Below are 20,966 nucleotides of genomic sequence, written 5' to 3'. Positions count from 1 at the left end.
CTGAATGTGTGAGCTAATCTCCAAGGAAGAACCTATGTACCTTCAGCTATAACTTATGTTTGGAATACAAGTTCATAGTACCCTTCGACTTCATATTGTTTCTTCGAGAGGAGTCAGAGAACAATGCAGAAACACGATCAGTGTGTCGACAATTCCTCAGCTTCAAACAGGACAGTATGTTTGTGTACAAGAGAAAAATACCAACACTTGGAAATGTGGAAGGGAGTACTGCGAAAACACGTCCAACCAAATCATACAACATTATTATGAGCAACATTCACGATCTGAGACGAAACAGAAGTCACGTTCATTTTGCACGCAATAATTCAGGCTCAGCAATCATTATTTTAACATTAGAAAACAATCTGTCCAATAAGGCAGAACCAGTCTACAACGGCTGACACTACAACAGCATAAAATAATGCATCCACATCCTGAGAATGATTCAAGAACGTTTTCCAATTGCATATGCTCAATGGTACCAGCACTAGGGAAGGAGGGAGATCCTGGTCAGCAGGAGGTTGGAGTTTCCAGAGAAAGTAATAAGACAGACACTATGGAAAGGGTCAGAAATCTAACTTCTGACATAGCAAATAAGGGGACAACTACACAAAGGGGTGGGGGCAGTCATCACATGGCTTAGTGTGTTGTACTTAAATGCATACAGTATACAAGACAAGACGAGGGAAATGAGCATGTCATATAGATTGAAATTGGTGGGTATGATATTGCATCGCAAAAAGGCTGCAAGGGGATCAGGGCTGGTAACAAAATATCCAAGGATACACATCCCACTGAAAAGACAGACAAATGGGCAGTGGGGAAGGGTTGCCTTGTTAGTAAGAAATGAAATTAAATCATTAGCAAGAAGTGATATAGTGTCAGAAGGCATGTGGTTAGAGTTGAGGAACTGCAAGAGGGAACATAATCCTGATGGGATTTGTGTACAGACCCCCTAGAAGCAGTCAGGATATGAGGAAGAAAATCAACCAGGAGGTTGAAAAGGCATGTCAGAAAGACACTATTACAATAATCACTGTGGACTTTCAATAGACAGGTGAACTGGGAAAATCAGGTCAGTAGTGGCTCTCAAGAAGAATAATTTGTGGAATGACTACAAGATTTTGTTTTGGAAACAGCTTGTGGTAGACCCACTAGGGGACAGGCAATCCTGATGTGTAACAAGGAAGACTGGATTGGGGAGCTGATAAAGATGAAGGAACCCTTACAGGGCAGTGACCATTATATGATAGAATTGACCCTGCAGTTTGAGGGGGGAAGAAGCTGGAATCAGATGTAACAGTATTACAATTAGGTAAAGGTAATTACAAAGACATGAGGGAGGAACTGACCAGAGTTGACTAGAAGGGGACCCTAAGTAGGGAATGCAGTGGAGCAGCAAAGGAAGGAAATTCTAGGACTGATTCAGGAGGTACAGCAGAAATTCATCCTACGGAAGAAGGAAGAGTCCGGTTCACAGATTCATACAGCCCAAAAACATACTTCAATCCAACTCATTCACCCCGACCAGATATCCCAGTCTGACCTAGTCCCATTTTCTAGTACTTGCCACATATCCCTCCAAACCTTTCCTATTCATATACACATTCAATATCTTTTAAAATGTTGTAATTGTACCCACTTCCAGCACTTCTGCTGGCAGCTCGTTCCATATGTGCAACACCCTCTGAGTGAAAAAGTTACCCCTCAGGTCCGTTTTAAATCTTTCCCATCTCACCTTAAACCTATGCCCTTTAGTCTTGACTCCTCCATCCTAGGAAAAAGACCTTGGCTATTCATCCTATCCATGCCCTTCATGATTTTATAAACTCCTATAATGTCACCTCTCAGCCTCCAAAGCTTCAGGGAGAAAAGACCCAGCCTATTCAACATCTCCCTGTAACTCAAACTCTCCAGACCCAGCAACAGCCTTGGAAATATTTTCTGAACCCTCTGGAGTTTAACTACTTCCTCGTGATAGAACAGCAACCAGAATCGTACGCTGTCTTCTAAAAGCAGCCTCACCAATGTCCTGGAGAGCCACAACAAACATACTAAGGGGAGGATGTGACAGCATAACAGGAAAAGAAAGAAAACATACAACGCGGTGAAGATTTGTGGGAAGCCTTTAAAAACCAGCAGAGGATAACTTAAAAAGATGAAATGAGAGTAAGCACATATCTGAAAGGTAAGAAAGAATCAAGAATGGACATTGGACCACTGGAAAATGAGGCTGGAGAAGTCATAATGGGGGACAAAGGTGGAAGAGGAACTGAACAGCTACTTTGCATCAGATTTCACAGTGGAACACATCAGCTACATATCACAACTTCAATAGAATCAGGGGCAGAGACAAGTGTCATGGCCATCACTAAGAAGGAGGGCTCGGGAAGCTGAAAGGTCTGAATGCGAGTAGGTCACCTGGACCAAATGGACTACACCCCTGGGGTCTGAAAGAGAGAGCTGAAGAGAGTGTAGAGACATTGGTGGTGATCTATCAGGAATCACTGGAGTCAGGGAGGATTCCAGAAGACTGAAAAATGGCTAAATTAATAACCCTATTTAAGGAGGCAGAAGACAGGAAACTGGAGGCCTGTTAGCTTGACCTCAGTTGTTGGCAAGATCACAGAGTCCATTACTAAGGATGAGACTGCAGTGTACTTGGAAATGCATGGTGAAATAGGACAGAGTCACCACAGCTTGGTCAAGGGAAGGTCATCTAGGAGAAAGTGAGGACTGCAGATGCTGGAGATCAGAACTGAAAAATGTATTGCTGGAAAAGCACAGCAGGTCAGGCAGCATCCAAAGAGCAGGAAAAATCGACATTTCGGGCATGAGCATGATTCCTGAAGAAGGGCTCATGCCCGAAACGTCAATTCTCCTGCTCTTTGGATGCTGCCTGACCTGCTGTGCTTTTCCAGCAACACATTTTTCAGCAAGGGAAAGTCATGCCTGACAAATCTGTTATAATTCTTTGAGGTGGTATCAAGTAAGTTAGTTAAAAGGAGAACCAGTGGAAATGATCTATTTGGATTTCCATAAGGCTTTTGACAAGGTGCCACACAGAAGTCTGCTAAATAAGATAAGAGCCCATGGTATTACAGACAGGGTACTGCCATGGATAGAGGATTGGCTGACTGGCAGAAGGCAGACAGTTGTGATAAAGGGTGAGGATGGCAACCATGACGAGTGGAGTTCTGCAGGGGTCAGTACTGGGACTACAACTGTTCAAATTATACACTAACAATCTGGACAGAGGAACTGAGGGCATTGTTGCTAAGTTTGCAGACAACACAAAGATAGGTCGAGGGACAAATAGTGTTGAGGTAGCAGGGAGGATGCAAAAGGACTTGAACCTGCTAGGTAGTGGGCAAAGAAGAGGCAGATGGAATATAGCGTGGGGAAAATGTGTGAGGTTATACATTTTGGTGGGAAGAATAGAGGTGTTGATTATTTTCCATACAGGGAAGGGGTTCTGAAATCTGAAACAAAAGCAGCTTGGGAATCCTACTTCAGGATTCTCTTAATGTTAACATGCAGGTCCTTTGGCAGTTAAGAATGCAAATGCAATGTTGGCATTCATTTCTAGAGGACTAGGAAACAAAAGCAGAAACTGCTGAGGCCGAATAAGGCTCTGGTCAGATCATATTTGGAATATTGTGAGCAGTTTTGGGCCCCACATCGAAGAGAAGATGTACTGACATTGTGGGGGATCCAGACAAAGTTTATAAGAATGACCCTGGGGCTGTAAGGCTTGTCAAAGGAGGAATGGTTGAGGACTCTGGAGTTCAGAAGGAGGAGGGGGAACTGATTGAAACTTAGAGGATATTGAGGAGATTGGTAAAAAGAAAGAGTGGAATGGAGAATATGTTCCCAATAGTAAGAGAGACAAGAGAGGTGCACAGTTTTAGAGTGAAGGGACAACTCTTTAGAACGGAGATAGGAGGAATTTCTTCTGCCAGAGTGCGGTGAATCTGTGGAATTCATTGCCACAGAGGGCTGTGGCGGCCAAGTCATTGACAGAGGTAGATAGGTTCTTGATTAGTAAGGGGATCAAGAGTGGAGAGGAGACGACAGGAGAATGGAGTTGAGCAGTGTATCAGCCATAATTGAATAGCAGAGTTGATACAATGGTCTGAATGGCCTAATTCTGGCCTGGAATTCCAATGGCCCGGAGATTCGGTGGCTTTGCTGGCTCTCTGCAACAGTAGACAACGTGATTCCTGTCTTTTCCTCAACTTGGGAACCCACGAGCCATGAATTGAACAAAGATGGACTTTGTCTTAATTTTTTAAAATGAGTTGTGTTATTAATATTGGGGCTAGACTATGGCAACTTTAACACTTTTCACTGTATTTTTTGGAAAAATACAAACGGCAATAGATGACTATCTTCTCAATGTGAAAGAGCTAAATGATGTAACATGTGTGACATCAATGACACGTGATAGTCTGCATAAAAATGGTACAAGCCTCCCCTTGAAAAACATCTGTATCTTGCAATCTGTTGTGAAAGCTAGTCAATCAGCTAGCTAAGCGATATACCCCAAACCAATTCTGAAAAATGGTCACATGTTAACCGTTTTCTCTCCACAGATGCAGCCAGATGAGTTTCTCCATCAATTTCTGTTTTTTTTGTTGCAGACTGTACTTGTTGCTTTGTGAAAACAACTTCCAATGATACTCATTTTCAATAAGCAACTTATTTCAAGTGTTCATGCTGCAAGACCTAACATAATAAACCATACACAGCTGCAATTGTTCATTTTATTGCAATCTTTAAGAACCCAAAAGAAAATACTGCAAGAAGTTAAATCCAAGATGCAACAAAATCCAGTTTATTGATCTAACTTCTGTAATGCACGTGATTTTATTTGACATGGTTCAATGTGAAAACACACATATAAACTAGATGGGATCAGAACTAATTAATGGTTACATTTCTAGATGTTGCTCAAATGCCTTTCCGGAAAAGAAATTGGAACAGTTTAATTGTACTTAATAACCAACTTCTAACCAGATCAACCAGTATATACCGGGAACAACTGGACTAAGATTAGAATCCCTACGGTATGGAAACAGGCCCTTCAGCCTAACCAGTCCACACCGACCCTCCAGAGAGTCTACCTAGATCCATTTTCCTCTGACTAATGCACCTAACACTATGGGCAATTTAGCGTGGCCAATTCACCTAACTTGCACATCTTTGGACTGTGGAAGGAAACCGGAGCACTCTGAGCACATGGGGACATGGGAAGAATGTGCAAACTCCACACAGACAGTCGCTAAAGGCTGGAATCGAACCTGGGACCCTGGTGCTGTGAGGCAGCAGTGCTAACCACTGAGCCACCGTGCCGCCCCTTTTTTTTTAATTCCACAACTTAATTTTGGCTGTGACCAGTCAACATTTAGTGGGAACAACTAAGCTGTGAACTGGGGACTGACAGGTTACAGTGAGCTCCTTGCTAATCTGAGCTCTGCATGAGTATTACTACAAATGTTACTTTATGGCACTAGGTGCGAATGTCAATGAAACGTTATCAGAATAGAGCGCCTGCCAAGCCTGCATTTAGGGAACAGGGTCGAAAATCAATCACTTTGTGCCCAAATCGGTCATTGGACAGGATTGCAGTTTCTAAGACATTAGCGACATTCCATCGCCACTTCAAATGCTTCTATGGATGCTCAATAAAGAGGCTATTTTTGCCACTCATTGATCTTGTTTGTTGTTGAACACGATTCCACAAATCCCAAGTGCAGAAAATGGCCATTTGGCCTGTCAAGTCTGTACCAACCCACTGAAGAGCATCCCAGAACCCACTCCTTCCACTCTACCCCTTTAAACCCATGTGGTGTTTGAACCATGACTAACCCACCTAACCTGCACATCTCCAGACAATACACGACAGGTTTGTTGGTCATGCCAAAAACTAATCGGTTAAAAATCACACAACACCAGGTTATAGTCCAACAGGTTTAATTGGAAGCACACTAACTTTCGGAGCGACGCTCCTTCATCAGATGACAATCACCTGATGAAAGAGTGTCGCTCCGAAAGCTAGTGTGCTTCCAATTAAACCTGTTGGACTATAACCTGGTGTTGAGAGATTTTTAACTGTGTACACCCCAGTCCAACACCGGCATCTCCAAATCATGACACCTAATCTGCACATCTTTGGACTGTGGGAGGAAATTGGAGCACCCAGAGGAAACACATGGGAAGAACATGCAAACTCCACACAAAGTCGGCAGAGGATGGAATCAAATCAGGGTCCCTGGAATCTTAAATGATATCGGGCTTATTGCAGTTTACTAAATACGTACAAGTTACATTCATGTGATAGCTATTGTTACTAAAAGTGAAGAACTCTATAGGGTTTCACTCCTTTGATCTTATACTATTGTGCTCTGCTTAATGTAATCTGCACTAACTATCAGATCCTTATACAACAATTGAGTCACTCAATATTACTCTCCAAATCCTCATTTGAGAAACCTTTTATCGGGGAGTGGTTTCCGTATTTTTTTTATTTTATGTGCAATGCTCGAATTAAATCTGTAACTTGTTAATATGTGTTTAAGTGTTTTTCAACATTCAATTAGAAATGGCTGCAAAGGTTGAAATTTTTATGAAAACATAGGTTATTCAGGGAAGTAAAACCTGTTTTGCTAACCTCTGGCAAATATTGGAAGCTTTTGCCTTCCTCTATGTTGCGCACCATGGGGTAGTTTCATTGCTGTTATACACAATGAGATGTGTTCTGTGCAGTTACTGTAATTGCAGCTGGTTCAAAGTTCAATCCAGCTTGAATGATAAATTATCAAAGTGGTATTACAGGACGAATAGTTTTGTTTCAATATTAAGTTTGTAGAGCAATCAAAAAGAATTGAACCATTAGCTTCTAACTTTTTACTTTCTCAGTATTTACTGTGGAAAAGAATATGGAAGATATAGACTGTAGGGAAATTGATGGTGACATCTTGCAAAAGGTCCAGATTACAGAGGAGGAAGTGCTGGATGTCTTGAAATGGTCAAAGGTGGATAAATCCCCAGGGCCTGATCAGGTGTACCCGAGAATTCTGTGGGAAGCTAGAGAAGTGATTGCTGGGCCTCTTGCTGAGATATTTGTATCATCAATAGTCACAGGTGAGGTGCCCAGAGACTGGAGGTTGGCAAATGTGGTGCCACTGTTTAAGAAGGGCGGTAAAGACAAGCCAGTGAACTATAGACCGGTGAGCCTGATCTCAGTGGTGGGCAAGTTGTCGGAGGGAATCCTGAGGGACAGGATGTACATGTATTTGGAAAGGCAAGGAATGATTAGGGATAGTCAACATGGCTTTGTGCGTGGGAAATCATGTCTCACAAACTTGGTGGAGGAGTTTTTTGAACAAGTAACAAAGAAGATTGAGGGCAGAGTAGTAGATGTGATCTATATGGACTTCAGTAAGGCGTTCGACAAGGTTCCCCATGGGAGACTGATTAGCAAGGTTAGATCTCATGGAATACAGGGAGAACTAGCCATTTGGTTACAGAACCGGCTCAAAGGAAGAAGACAGAGGGTGGTGGTGGAGGGTTGTTTTTCAGACTGGAGGCCTGTGCCCAATGCAGTGCCACAAGGATTGGTGCAGGGACCTCTACTTTTTGTCATTTACATAAATGATTTGGATGCAAGCATAAGAGGTAGAGTTAATATGTTTGCAGATGACACCAAAATTGGAGGTGTAGTGGACAGCGAAGAGGGTTACCTCAGATTACAACAGGATCTTGACCAGATGGGTCAATGGGCTGAGAAGCGGCAGATGGAGTTTAATTCAGATAAGTGAGGTGCTGCATTTTGGGAAAGCAAATCTTAGCAGGACTTATACACTTAATGATAAGGTCCTAGGCAGTGTTGCTGAACAAAAACCTTAATGCAGGTTCATACCTCCTTGAAAGTGAAGTCGCAGGTAGACAGGATAGTGAAGGTGGCGTTTGGTATGCTTTCCTTTATTGGTCAGAGTATGGAGTACAGGAGTTGGGAGGTCATGTTGCGGATGTACAGGACATTGGTTAGGCCACTGTTGGAATAGTGCATGCAATTCTGGTCTCCTTCCTCAGAAAGATGTTGTGCAACTTGAAAGGGTTCAGAAAAGATTTACAAGGATGTTGCCAAGGTTGGAGGATTTGATATAGGGACAGGCTGAACAGGCTGGGGCTGTTTTCCCTGGAGCGTCGGAGGCTGAGGGTTGACCTTATGGAGGTTTATAAGATCATGAGGTACATGGATAGGATAAATAGACAAAGTCTTTTCCCTGGGATCGGGGAGTCCAGAACGAGAGGGCCTGGGTTTAGGGTGAGAGGGGAAAGATTTAAAAGAGACCAAAGAGACAACCTTTTTGCACAGAGAGTGGTACGTGTATGGAATTAGCTGCCAGAGGATGTGATGGAGGCTGGTACAATTGCAACATTTAAGAGGCAATTGGATGGGTATATGAATAGGGTTTGGAGGGATATGGGCTAGGTGCTGGCAGGTGGGACTAGTTTGGGTTGGGATATCTGGTCGGCACGGACGGGTTGGACCAACGGGTCTGTTTCCATGCTGTACATCTCTATGACTCTAGTCAGTTAAGCTCACTTTGAGTATACTGATTTCTGAAGAAAGGTCACTAGATCCAAAACATTAACTCCAGTTTCACCCCACAGATGCGATAGAACCTGAGTTTTTCCAGGATTTCCTGATTTTGTTTGATATGCCCAGCTAGCTGACTGCCTTCCCTGTTTCCGCAGTAAAGCGGAATGTTTTATTGTGTATTTTCATGTTTCCTGGTTTTGCCTGATGGGAGTTAGTGGGATAGTGTAAAGAAACAGGTGGCATGATGGCAGAGTGATGAGCACTGCTGCCTCACAGCACCAGGAAATCGGGTTTGATTCCAGCCTTGGGCTGTGTTGAGTTTGCACATTCTCCCTGTGTCTGCGTGGGTTTCCTCCGGGTGCTCCGGTTTCATCCCACAATCCAAAGACATGCCAGTCAGGCGAAGTGGCCATGCTAAATTGCTCATAGTGTTAGGTACATTAGTCAGAGAGAAATGGGTCTGGGTGGGTTACTCTTCGGAGGGTCGGTGTGGACTGGTGGGGCCAAAGGGCCTGTTTCCACACTAAGGAATCTAATCTAATCTCTTTCAAATACAAAAGCAAGAAAGTTATGATAAAACTGTACAAAAATGTTGTTCCAAGCTCAACTAGTGTGTCATGGGCACAACACTTCAGGAAGGACATGGAGGTAAGAATGTGGAAAACAAAAGGTATCACTCAGCATCATTCTGGGATTGATAAATTGCAGTTAGATACTGCGGGGTTGGAGAAGCTGGGGCTATTCCTACAAATGGGAGATCTATAAATGAGATTTAATTGAGGTGCGTGACAAAATAGAAAAGGAGAATGTGCTGACGGAACGATCAAGAGCCCGATTACATTGATGCAAAAAAAAAGCAGTGTGAAAAATACTTTTTAACCCAGTGAGTAGGAATCAGAATGTACTGTCCAATGGTGTGATAGATTCAATCAAATCTCAAATAATTATCCAGTTATTTCTCAAGAGAGAAAATTTGCAAGGGTATGGGAAAAGGGTAGGGGAACGGAATCAGGTGATGTGACAGATACCTAACAGGCTGGTGTTATACCATTCTGCAGTCCAATGACAGATTCTGATGCTGGCCTACCTCGTCATTAAACGTGATTAGAGATTGTAAGTTATTTGACTTGAGCTGCTAGATGTTAGTGGTAGGTACTCCAAATTAAGACTTTATAGATTAAATCTGAAAAATACAGCACTCCTTTTTTTTAAAAACAGGAGCGCCCTTGTCCAGACAAACACCTTGAAAAGCACTTTCGGTTTCATTGGACTGCTGCTTATTCCCTCCACTTGAGGAAAGAACCCTGACCCTGGAGGGAGGGAGGCACAGTGAGGGAGGGACAAGACCTCAGCGCATAAGGCTCAAGGCAGCATTTCACTCTGGCCAAGATGGAGGCTCCTAAATTTGTCTCCTCCCCAACCACCTTCCTCCACATTCACCAGCTTTCCATAACGTCAGCCGCCATGTAAAGTCAGGCAGTAGTGCAGACCGGATGGCATACTGCATTCCCAGTAAGTGTTCCCAGAAACCTGGGTCAGCATGGAAATAAACCGACAGACTGATAGGGCTGGAAGAGAAGGCTACAGTAAAATCAGGAGAAAAAGTGAGGCCTGCAGATGCTGGAGATCAGAATCGAGAATGGGGTGCTGGAAAAGCACAGCAGGTCAGGTAGATTCCGAGGAGCAGGAAAGTTGCATTTCAGGCAAAGGCTAATGTTTTGATACATAAAACCAGGATGACCAATTGGTACAGTGCACCAGCACTGGGATAAAGATGGCTATGGTCTTAGCCACAACACTTAAGTCCATGCAAAAATGCTCCATGTATCGCTCACAATGCCACCTCCCCCCCCCCAATTTCATTTTGTGCAAAAAAAAACAAGCCAGTCGAAATGTATCCTTAAGGATTTTTGTTTTGGAAAAGGATATTTTCCATCCTGTGAAGTATGTACTTGGAATGTTGCAGATTCAGCTTAGATTCTCCCCATGTCTGCATAGGTTTCCTCCAGGTGCTCAGGCTTCTTCCCACAGTCCGAAGATGTGCAGGTTAGGTGTGTGAGTCACGCTAAAGATTGTCCTGTATTATCTGGGGATTTGCAGGTTAGGTGGATTAGTCGATAGGCCAAATGGCCCCTCTCTGCATTTGGGATCACTTTTAATAATGACCAAAATCAGTGAGTGACAAAAATAGCTTCTTTATTGAGCATCTGCAGGAGCACAGTTTGAGTGGTGATGGAATCCAAAGTACAGTTTTATAGCAGCACAGTTTTTAAATACATTTAAAGTTTAGAACCACAGTGGTACATAGTTGTATCTATTGTACACAGGTTTGTGAGACACATAGTTTAAGTACTATCTAAAATGCTGGCTGTTATTCTCAATGGAAATAGAATGTCTCTGGTCTGAGCTTGCATAATTAAGAGGTGTTAGTCCTTTTGTCTTTAAAGTTAGTAATGGGAGTAAAAATGCTTAACATATATGATCGAAATAAGTGAGAAATTATACATTCTAAATAAAAGTGTAAAGGATATTAAACAGTTGGTCATGAGATTTTATCTACTATTGCTGGTTTTGACAGTTCTTACATATTCATTCATTCAGCTTCAAGGAGCACCATTTGATCGTAAATTTCTTCAAGGGGCTAGTAGCCCTATTTAATACACTAGTGGAGGAAACCATTTGATGTCCTGCAATATATTCAGGTCCCAAGAGACAGTTACTAAAGGCTAATTAATATTATCTTTCCATAGTTTCAAGTGAGTTATGGAGACACAGTAGCATAGATGGCATTGTTCTGAGTAGGTTACAGAATTAACACTTATGCAGGGTAGCCTTTGATACATAAACAGGTCTGAACTCTGCTTGCACAATGGTGCCAATCAAAATCGAAAGGCGTAAAGAAACAGAAATGGGGTGGCATCTTAGGAAGGGATATTTAATTTAATTTATCTTGCAAGAATAAAATTTACTACAAAAACAAATTTTATGAATGAAAGAAAGGAAATGCAGTATAGTAAACAGACTGCTTATGAGTGAGTTAGTAAAGATGATCATAATACAATATCTCTCAGAATCTGTGATACCAAGATAATAGCCTCTTCTCATTGGGGCCACAGATGGTTTTCCTTTACCACACAGAGTAAGCAGGCTTCTATAGATCACCACCAGAGGATGTTGGCAGCAAATCTACAAGATGGATCTTACACCCATAGGATATCATGAGGATTCATCTTACATCAGCTCTGATGGTAAATGCCAACACACACAGGATGCAAATTGTGCTAATGGACTCCCAAACACACTAGTAAGAAAGAGAGGGGCAATTCAAGATGGAGGAATATTCCCTGCAAACTTGTACAATTTTAAAAAAAAATCTTTCACATGGGATGTAATAATCAACAGTTGGTAATTTCTCCTGCGTAAGGCACTGGGTGGAAAAGCAAAAAGACTCTTTGCACAAAATACAAATTTCCTGATTAAAAGATAAAGCTACAGATGGGAAGCACAGATGAAAAATTGCAATGTGTGTCAGGCAGTGGTCTGACTAGATCCTTTCGAAAACCAAGAAATCAGAAATTTATGTTCAATTGTGTGAATGCTTGCATCATGTCCTTTAACAGAAATCATAGCTTGTAGCCAACTTTAAGAGGACAAAATTAAATTTGAAGAATATCACACTTTTGTAACTAACCATTATTCTGCTTCAGTATAGTTGATCAAACACCTTAGTCTACATCCAGCTAACAAAGAAATTTTCATTGTACAAGGTGACCACATTCACTAATGATAAAGGTTACTTTGTTAACTCAATCCCAAGCCAATTGGTGAAATGTGACACCAAACACGGTTTTTGATAATGGGTTTATTTACAGCAACTAGCACTATGTCTGTTCCAGCCTACCACTCCAATGTCCCAGTCATCGTGCTTTATACTCTTTTAAATCAAAGAATGAAAGTAACTTCCAAACAAATTAATTAAACTAATACTAGCCCCTTAAAAGGGAGTTTAATTATTCAAAATTGAATAAGGAATTAGTCTCGCTTTCGAATTATTTTCTAATCAGCCTGTTCAGATAGGTATTAAACACCTCTGAAACAGGTGGGATTTAGGTCAGGAGACATACAGCGTGGAAACAGACCTTTCGGTCCAACTCATCTGTGTTGACCAGACATCCCAATCTGACTTAATCCCACTTGCCAGCATTTGGTCCATGTCCCTCTAAACCCTTCCTATTCATACATCCATCCAGATGTTATTTAAATGTTGCTAAATTTGAGGGGATGCAGAAAAGATTTCCAATTATGTTTCCAGGATTGGAGGGTTTGAGCTATGAGGAGAGGTAGAATAGACTGGGGCTTTTATCCCTGGAGTGTCAGAGGCTGAGTGTTCACCTTATAGAGGTTTATAAAATCATGAAGGATATGAATAGCCAAGGTCTTTTTCCTTGGGTGGGAGTGTCCAAAAGTAGAGGGCACAGGTTTAATGTGAAACCCAGGATTCCCGGATCAGAGTAGGGGACATTAATAAGTGCGCTTGTAAGTGCTCTCAAGTTCTTAATTAAACAATGCCTTTAATCTGTGAATTTTAACATAAAACCAACATCCAATTCCATAACAGACTATATTCACCTCATGATTGGAGATAGTGTTACTTCTAAATTAGCATTTAAATAGACAGAAAGGTTACTTTTAAAAATAACTTACCTGTGGGTATGCAAAACACGCCACAAACCCCAACACAAAAGCAGCAATCAGCTACACTCTTTTAAATGTCAATTCATGCTTTTGGCTGTTCTAAGATACTCCATTTAGAATGAAGTCAACTGCTAATTATAAACAACCCAACACTGTTGCATCAGCTTAAGATTATGGAGTCATGAATGTGAACCCATGGTCAGCTGTCCAGCAAAAAACAAGCAGGGATCACTCCTGTGGTTTCAGCACTTCCCCATTCCAAAAATACAAGCTTTATCATTTGAAAGTTGTATGACACTTTGATTTGCTCCAACCCTCTAGATGCAACACTAGAGTGAGGAATACGATGCTACTGCACTGCTCTTCATTTTCCATCCATGGATTGACATCTTCTAAACCTTTATGGAGGACCTAATATTAAAATAGCAGAGAAAGGAATGCGAGAGTATCACAAACAGAAATTTCTTAACTACAGTTGTCCAATGGAAATATTTAATTTACCTATTCAAAGTAACTTTGCAAATTCACATATTTGTCAACTAACAGGACTCTTCAAAATGGGCAGAATTATTCACTTGAAAGTCCTAAAAATTCAAAATGATCCTCCCAAACTTAAAGCATTGCAAAACACTGTCAAGTTATCTGTCAATTCATTTTCATTTTCTTTCTCATATTGACTGCCTGGAAACAGATGCATAATGATTTTATCCACATAACTGCTCACAAGTAATACTTGACCAAGGAAAAACAATTCGTTGTGAACATTTCTGTTCATTTTGTACATATACTTCAAACAAATTTCACAGGTCAGTAAGCAAGAACAACAATCCTGACTTTTCTCTCCCTTGCTAATCTGGATCGCTGGAGCACACTGCTGCCTGTGGAACTAACTCATTGAAGACCAAGGACAGTACAGTCTGTGCCTTTTCTAGTGCACCAGTTAAAGTTGCCGAGCCATCACAAGAATGAGAGTAGATAATATTGCTTGCCATTTAAAAGTACTTCCAAATTATTTCAATTATTGAGCATAACAAATCTAAATTGAACATGCAACCTATACTGCAATGATCTAGTTGATATTAGCAATATAGGGAAAATGATTCTGCTTACATTAGTGTTACAATCCCATGAAGCACATCTACAACAACAAACATTGATATTGAAGGAAATCACCACACTCTGAACCATTACAAATGTCAATAACTTCATGAAATCGTGGGATTTACCTGAGAAGCTCTGGTAAATGGACCTTCCTCCCAATTAACTTCATATACCTGCCTGCTGAAGGGAAGCTGTCTTTTGACATAGCTGCAGTCATCCTTCAAAACGCCTGTGACCACAGTAGGCAGAGTGAAATGAAGTCCTGTCCGCCAGAGAAGAACTTTTGATAATATCCTGACACGAGGCATGCAGCATTAACCTGTTTTACGCTAGTCCAATCAGGATAGAGCCAGAATAAATCAAAGATAGTTTACACTCCTCCCAACCTGAGAACCGGCCAGACAGCATTCTCTCCACTAAATAGCAGAGTAATTCCTTGCTGCACGCTATCTGGCGCTGTATAGTCTTTTGTGGTGTGTGGCAAAGTACAATTAACAAACAGTTCCATCAATGCAGACGAGTAGGCGATAGTGAAGGGCACTTCATAAATGCAACATTGTCTTTTCATTTTTAGCTTGATTTAGAGTCAAGCTCCTTTTCATTATTAAATGATTAGTTGAAATGTGTTGACAATATCGAATTCATCTTTCGCATAATCAAACAAAGCATAACTTTTAAAATTGATATCAGTTTTTGTGGATGTCAGAGCTGCAAGCTAGACTGACATTTAGTGCCCATTATGAATAGTTAATAGTGAGGATAGTTGCACTCAAGCAGTTAGTGAGCTTTTTCTCTTGAATCATTGTAGTGGATGTCCTGAATTGCTCTTGCAATATTGTTGGGTAAGAACTTAGAATCATAGAGATGCAAATCATGGAAACGGACTCTTTCGTCCAACTCGTCCATGCCAACCAGAAATCCTAACCAAAACTAGTCCCATTTGTCATCGCTTGGCACATTCTCTAAGTCCTTCCTTTCATATACCCATCCAGTTGCCTTTTAAATGTTGTAATTGTACCAGCCTCCATCATTTCCTCTGGCAGCTCATTCTATACATGCACCACCCTCTGCATGAAAAAAATGTTACCCCTCAGATCCCTTTAAAATCTTTCCCCTCTCACCCTAAACCTATGTCCTCTACTTCTGGACTCCTCCAGCCCAGGGAAAAGATCTTGTCTATTTACACTATCCATGCCCCTCATGTTTTTATCAACATCTATAAGGTCACCCCTCAGCCTCCAACGCTGCAAGGAGAACAGCCCCAGCCTGTTCAGCCTCTCCCTATGGCTCAAACCCTCCTGGTAACATCCTTGTAAATCTTTGCTGAAGCCTTTCAAGTTTCACAACATCCTTCCAATAAGAAAGAGACCAGAATTGCACACAATATTCCAAAAGGGACTTAATCAACATCCTGTACAGCCGCAACATCCCCTCCCAACGCCTATACTCAATGCTCTGACCAATAAAGGAGAGCATTATAAATGCCTTCTTCACTATCCTGTGACTCCACTCTCAAGAATTATGAACCTGCACTCCAAGGTCTCTTTGTTCAGCAACATTCCCCAGCACCATTAAGTGTATAAGTCCTGCACGGATTTGCCTTTCCATCTGCCACTTCTCGGCCTTGCACAACTGTGATCAGATGTTAACCAATGGTCAATGAAAAATAGCCCAGGACAGGGGGATTTGGAAAAAAAGCTGGAGATGATGCCGTTCTCTGCCACCTTTTGCCTCATCTTGCAAAGTAATTTGCGTTAACAAAAAAAAAAGCAATGCTTTAAAGATGAGTTAATTTTCTCTCTCATTTTTACAGGGTTCCAGAACATGTTTGGTGATGTTTACCTGATAAGATAGAATTACATCCAGCATTATTTTTGTTACTTTGACAACAGAGGAACCCCCGCAAGAAACAATGCCACCAAAATAATTAAGCTTGAAATATTTGCAGAGAGGCGTAGAACTGCATATTCAATTTAAATGAATCTTAAGTATGCTTTCAATCTAAAATACAGTTGAATTAGAGGTACAGACAGTAAAGAAAACTCACTAATGATGTTATAATTCGTAAACTTGATTTATGCCTATCCACGAATGATGGGCAGGAGTGTAATAGGCAACAAAACAATCTGTCTCAAGCAGCACAGCTGTGTCGAATTTTGGATGATGGGTCTCCCAGGTCTCCTTTGTGAAGTACATCCTGTCATCTCTAGTTCTAAGCTTATGGTTATGCCCTCTTAATCTCAAGTCCTCTTTCCACTAACCTGTTCAAATCTTTTAATTATCTTAAATATCTCACTTAGACCAACCCTTAATCTTCTATTGACTCCATGTACTAAAGTCTAGACTATGCAAATCCATCTTCAATATTTCAAGCCTTTTAGGTTCCACTTCACCAGTTTTGATCAAGCAGAGAATGTTCACAAACAAAGCTAAGCTTCAAATTTAGGACAATGAGCAAAAACCATTTGCTTGGAGATTTATTACTAACCACTAGGTCAAATGACACTGACTTGTCACCTTATGATGCAAGTGCAGATTAATCACGGGCAGAGAAAGTTGGGTAGTGTAGGCAACATTAAGAGTGAAGACGTGGGAAATATTCTGCGCTTTCAGCTTATTACCCGGTTCCCTCCCAAATGGACTTGGAAGTCAATGGAAGAACTCTTCCCTTACACGTACTCCCAACAGAACTGCACAATGATCACGATAAAACACAGTCATAGAGATGTACAGCAAGGAAACAGACCCTTTAGTCTAACTTGTCCATGCCGACCAGATAGTCTAACCTTACCTAGTCTAAATTTACCCGCATTTGGCCCAAATCCCTCTAAACCCCTCTTATTCATATATCCATGCAGATGGCTGTTAAATGTTGTAATTGTACCAGTCTCCATTTTCCACCACAGCTCAGTCCATACACACAGCATCCAGAGTGAAAATGTTGCCCCCTAGGTCCCTTCTAAATTTTTCCCCTCTCACCTTAAAACCTATGCCCTCTAGTTTTGGACTCCCCCACCTGTGAAAATAAAACCTCGTCTATCTATCCTATCCATGCCCCTCGTGATTTATAAACTTATAAAAGGTCATCCCTCAGCCGCCAACATTCGAGGGAAAATAGCCCCAGCCTATTCAGCCTCTCCATGTAGCTCCAACCCTGGCAACATGCTTGTAAATCTTTTCTAAACCCTTTCATGTTTCAGAACATCTTTCCTACAGCAGGGGGACCAGAATTGCACACAGTATTCCAAGTGGCCTAACCAATGTCCTGTACAGCTGCAACATGATTTCCCAACGCCTATACTCAAGGCACTGACCAATTAAGGCAAGCATACCAAACGTCATCTTCATTATCCTATCTACCTGCGACTCCACTTTTAAGGGACTATGAACCTGTACTCCAAGGTCTCTATGTTCAGCAATATTCCCCAGGACCTTACCATTAAGGTGTATAAGTCTTGCCCTGATTTGCCCTTCCAAAATGCAACACCTCTCATTTATCTAAATTAAAAACCAAGAGGGAGGGAGCAATAAACTCAGTGAGGATACACACTCACCACATCAAATACTGAGGCACTGTTACCTAATGGATACACAGAAGCTAATATAAAGGACACAATAGAGGGTTAGTGTCATACAGTGTGGAAACAGACCTGCTGCTCCAACTCATCCATGTTGACCAGGTTTCTCAAACTAAACTATTCCCCCACATCCTTCTAAACCATTCCTATATTGTGAAACTCAAAAAAGAAATTTGGAAAGGTCAATCTAGTGACATTTTGCAGCTGTGAGCTGACAGTTGATTAATCAGATATTGTAACATTTTACTGCAACACTAAAGAGGGTCCAATTGTAAAATACTTTTCATCTATTCACTACGAGATGTCTCGAGTAACAGGAACGATCTTCTTTACAACCAGGACTTGCCTCTTCTAATCTCTGCGAAGTGTTGGGATCTTAAACCCACTTTTTGTTCTTCCACATTTTAGCCACAGCTCTGGGCCTTTGCTTCATTACCTTCCCTTCTTGACGCCCAGTTAACCACATTATACCATATCTCTTTTCATGAGTATTTGGAGATCCTGTCTTTGCAAAAGCTATTTCTTACTCCTCTATTGAAATCCTATATTTCATTCCAATATTTTATTCTTCCAGTAATCATGGACTGAACCAAATTGCTTACAACCTCAGCATCTGATCCTCTGCTGTGATCACATGAAGTGCTATAATAGAAGCTGCTTATTACCACTGCCACCATCAAGAATCAAGGTAACAAATTTAACTGCAGATAACACCTTATTTCACCTGCTAACTTCCAGTACTATCTGACCTGCCTCTCCCAGGTCAGGTGATCCCTACATGTAATACACATTGTACTGTACTGTACATACATCAGATTATCTGATGGCCATATGATATCAAATGCACACACACACACACACACACACACACACACCTGTAAAACTGCTCAAACCCTTAAGTGGTATTTGCCACCTCCAGACCATTTCATAGTCAAGTACTCACATCCTTCATACATTTCAGCTAACTACAATTTCTGCTCGTATTCTTTTCCACAACAGATTCCATTCACATGAGCCCTTGATCACCTACGCTATTAGTCCGCCAATTTAAATTTTTATCTCAGTGATTAAAATGCCTTCGAGGCATTTGATAGGGTTGACTTTGTTGGTCAGAGCATTGAGTATAAGAGTTGGGATGTCATGCTGTGTCTGTACAGGACATTGGTTCAGCCATTTTTGAAATACAGCCTTCCATTCTGGTCTCCCTGCTGTAGGAAGGATGCTGTGAAACTTGAACGTTTTCAGAAAAGGTGTAAAGGATGTTGCCAGGTTTGGAGGATTTAAGCTCTAGGGAGAGGCTGAATAGGCCAGACCATCGGAGGCTGAGGGGTGACCTTACAGAGATTTATAAAATCACGAGGGGCCGTATAGGGTGAATTGCCAAGGCTTTTTTCCCTGGAGTTGGAGTCCAGAACTAGAGGGCATAGGTTTAAGGGGAGAGTGGCAAGATTTCAAAGGGACCTTAGGGGCAACTTTTTCACACAGAGTGGTGCATGTATGGAACAAGCTGCCAGATGAAGGGGTGGAGGCTGATACAATTACAACATTTTAAAGGCATCTGGATGGGTAGATGAATAGAAAGGGTTTAAGAGGGCTATGGGCTAGATGCTGGCAAGTGGGACTAGATTTATTTCTGATATCTGGTATACACAGAAAAGTTGGACTGAAAGGTTTGTTTCCGTGCTGTACATTTCTATGATTTGATGACTAAGAATTGATGTGACTGTAAACATGATCAAAGTCGTCATGCTTATAAAATAAGACAAGAACTTGCAGTAAAATAGCACTCATCATATCCTGATGATATACTATAGCACATCACGTAGTCACTGCTATAACATAAGGGAACAGAAGCAGACTTTCACACTGAAATGAGGTGACAGAGCAAGCTGTTAAGCAACGTGATCACTCTGCATTTCACATCATAAATAACAATGACTCACCTTTTTATTAGTGACTATAACAGATTGAAAACCATTTCAAATGGACCAGATTCTGGAGTCCAGTGATGCTAAATCATAGAATCCCTATAGTGTGGAAGTTGGCCATTCGGCCCATCGAGTCCACACGGACCCCTCCGAGACCCACCCTATCCCTGTAACCTTGCATTTCCCATGGTGAATCCACATAGCTTGCATATCTTTGCACTGAGAGGGAGAACCGGAGCACCCAGAGGAAACCCATGCAGACACGGGGAGATTGGCAACTGTCTGTGTGGAGTTTGCACAGAGGCTGGAATTGAATCCGGGTCCCTGATGCTGAAGCAGTAGTGCTAACCACTGAGCTACTAAAGGAAAGGGAAAAGATATTAAAAAAAAGCTTTAAAAGCTTTCCAAAAGAATTGCAATGGCAAATCTCCACCATTGAAGTTTGTCCTTCCAGAGCAAATGCCTCCAATTCTATTCTTTAAAATGAACAAAATAATAGGAAATTCATGACACCAACTTTCCACTCTCTGACTGCAGGTTCAATACATCTAGGCGACAGAAGGATCGAGCAGCATGGGTCAGTGGTTAGCACTGCTGCCTCACAGCGGCGGGGACCTGGGTTCAATTCCAGCCACGGTGGACGGTCTGTGTGGAGTTTGCACATTCTCCCAGTGCCTGCAGGGGTTTCCTCCCACAGCCCATAGATGTGCAGGTTAGGTGAATTGGCCATGCTAGATTGCCCGTAGTGTAAGGTGCATTAGTCAGGAGTGAATGTAGGGAAACCGGGTCTCGGTGAGTCTTCAGAGAGTCGGTGTGGACTTGTTGGGCCGAAGGGCCTGTTTCCACACTGGAGGGAATCTAACCGAATCAGAAAGAGGGGTCAATGTCTGTAATTCACAAAAGACGAAAGCACTATATTTCAATGGGAATGAGGCATTCCCACCATTCCGGCTTTATTTCCATTGTTTTTGGAACAGAAGCAAATCTTATAATCTTGCTTTCAATCATTTGGCTATTGTATTCTCTGTACATCAGGCATCAAATGGAGGCCAT

General features: G+C 41.7%; 1 protein-coding gene across 1 annotated transcript in view; it reads right to left on the bottom strand.

Moving 5' to 3' along the window:
- Positions 1-14,666, bottom strand: part of si:zfos-943e10.1 (GRAM domain-containing protein 2B) — a 49,273-nt gene extending 34,607 nt beyond the window's left edge. The window contains exon 1 of the mRNA XM_060846095.1: positions 14,533-14,666. Coding sequence (XP_060702078.1) covers positions 14,533-14,624 — 92 coding nt within the window. The 5' untranslated portion in view covers positions 14,625-14,666. The remainder of the gene's footprint in view (positions 1-14,532) is intronic.
- Between the last annotated feature and the right edge of the window lie 6,300 nt (positions 14,667-20,966).

Source organism: Hemiscyllium ocellatum, chromosome 28 (genome assembly GCF_020745735.1).
Source record: "Hemiscyllium ocellatum isolate sHemOce1 chromosome 28, sHemOce1.pat.X.cur, whole genome shotgun sequence".
Classification (NCBI taxonomy): Eukaryota; Metazoa; Chordata; class Chondrichthyes; order Orectolobiformes; family Hemiscylliidae; genus Hemiscyllium; species Hemiscyllium ocellatum.
This window is presented reverse-complemented; position numbering and strand designations above follow the sequence as displayed.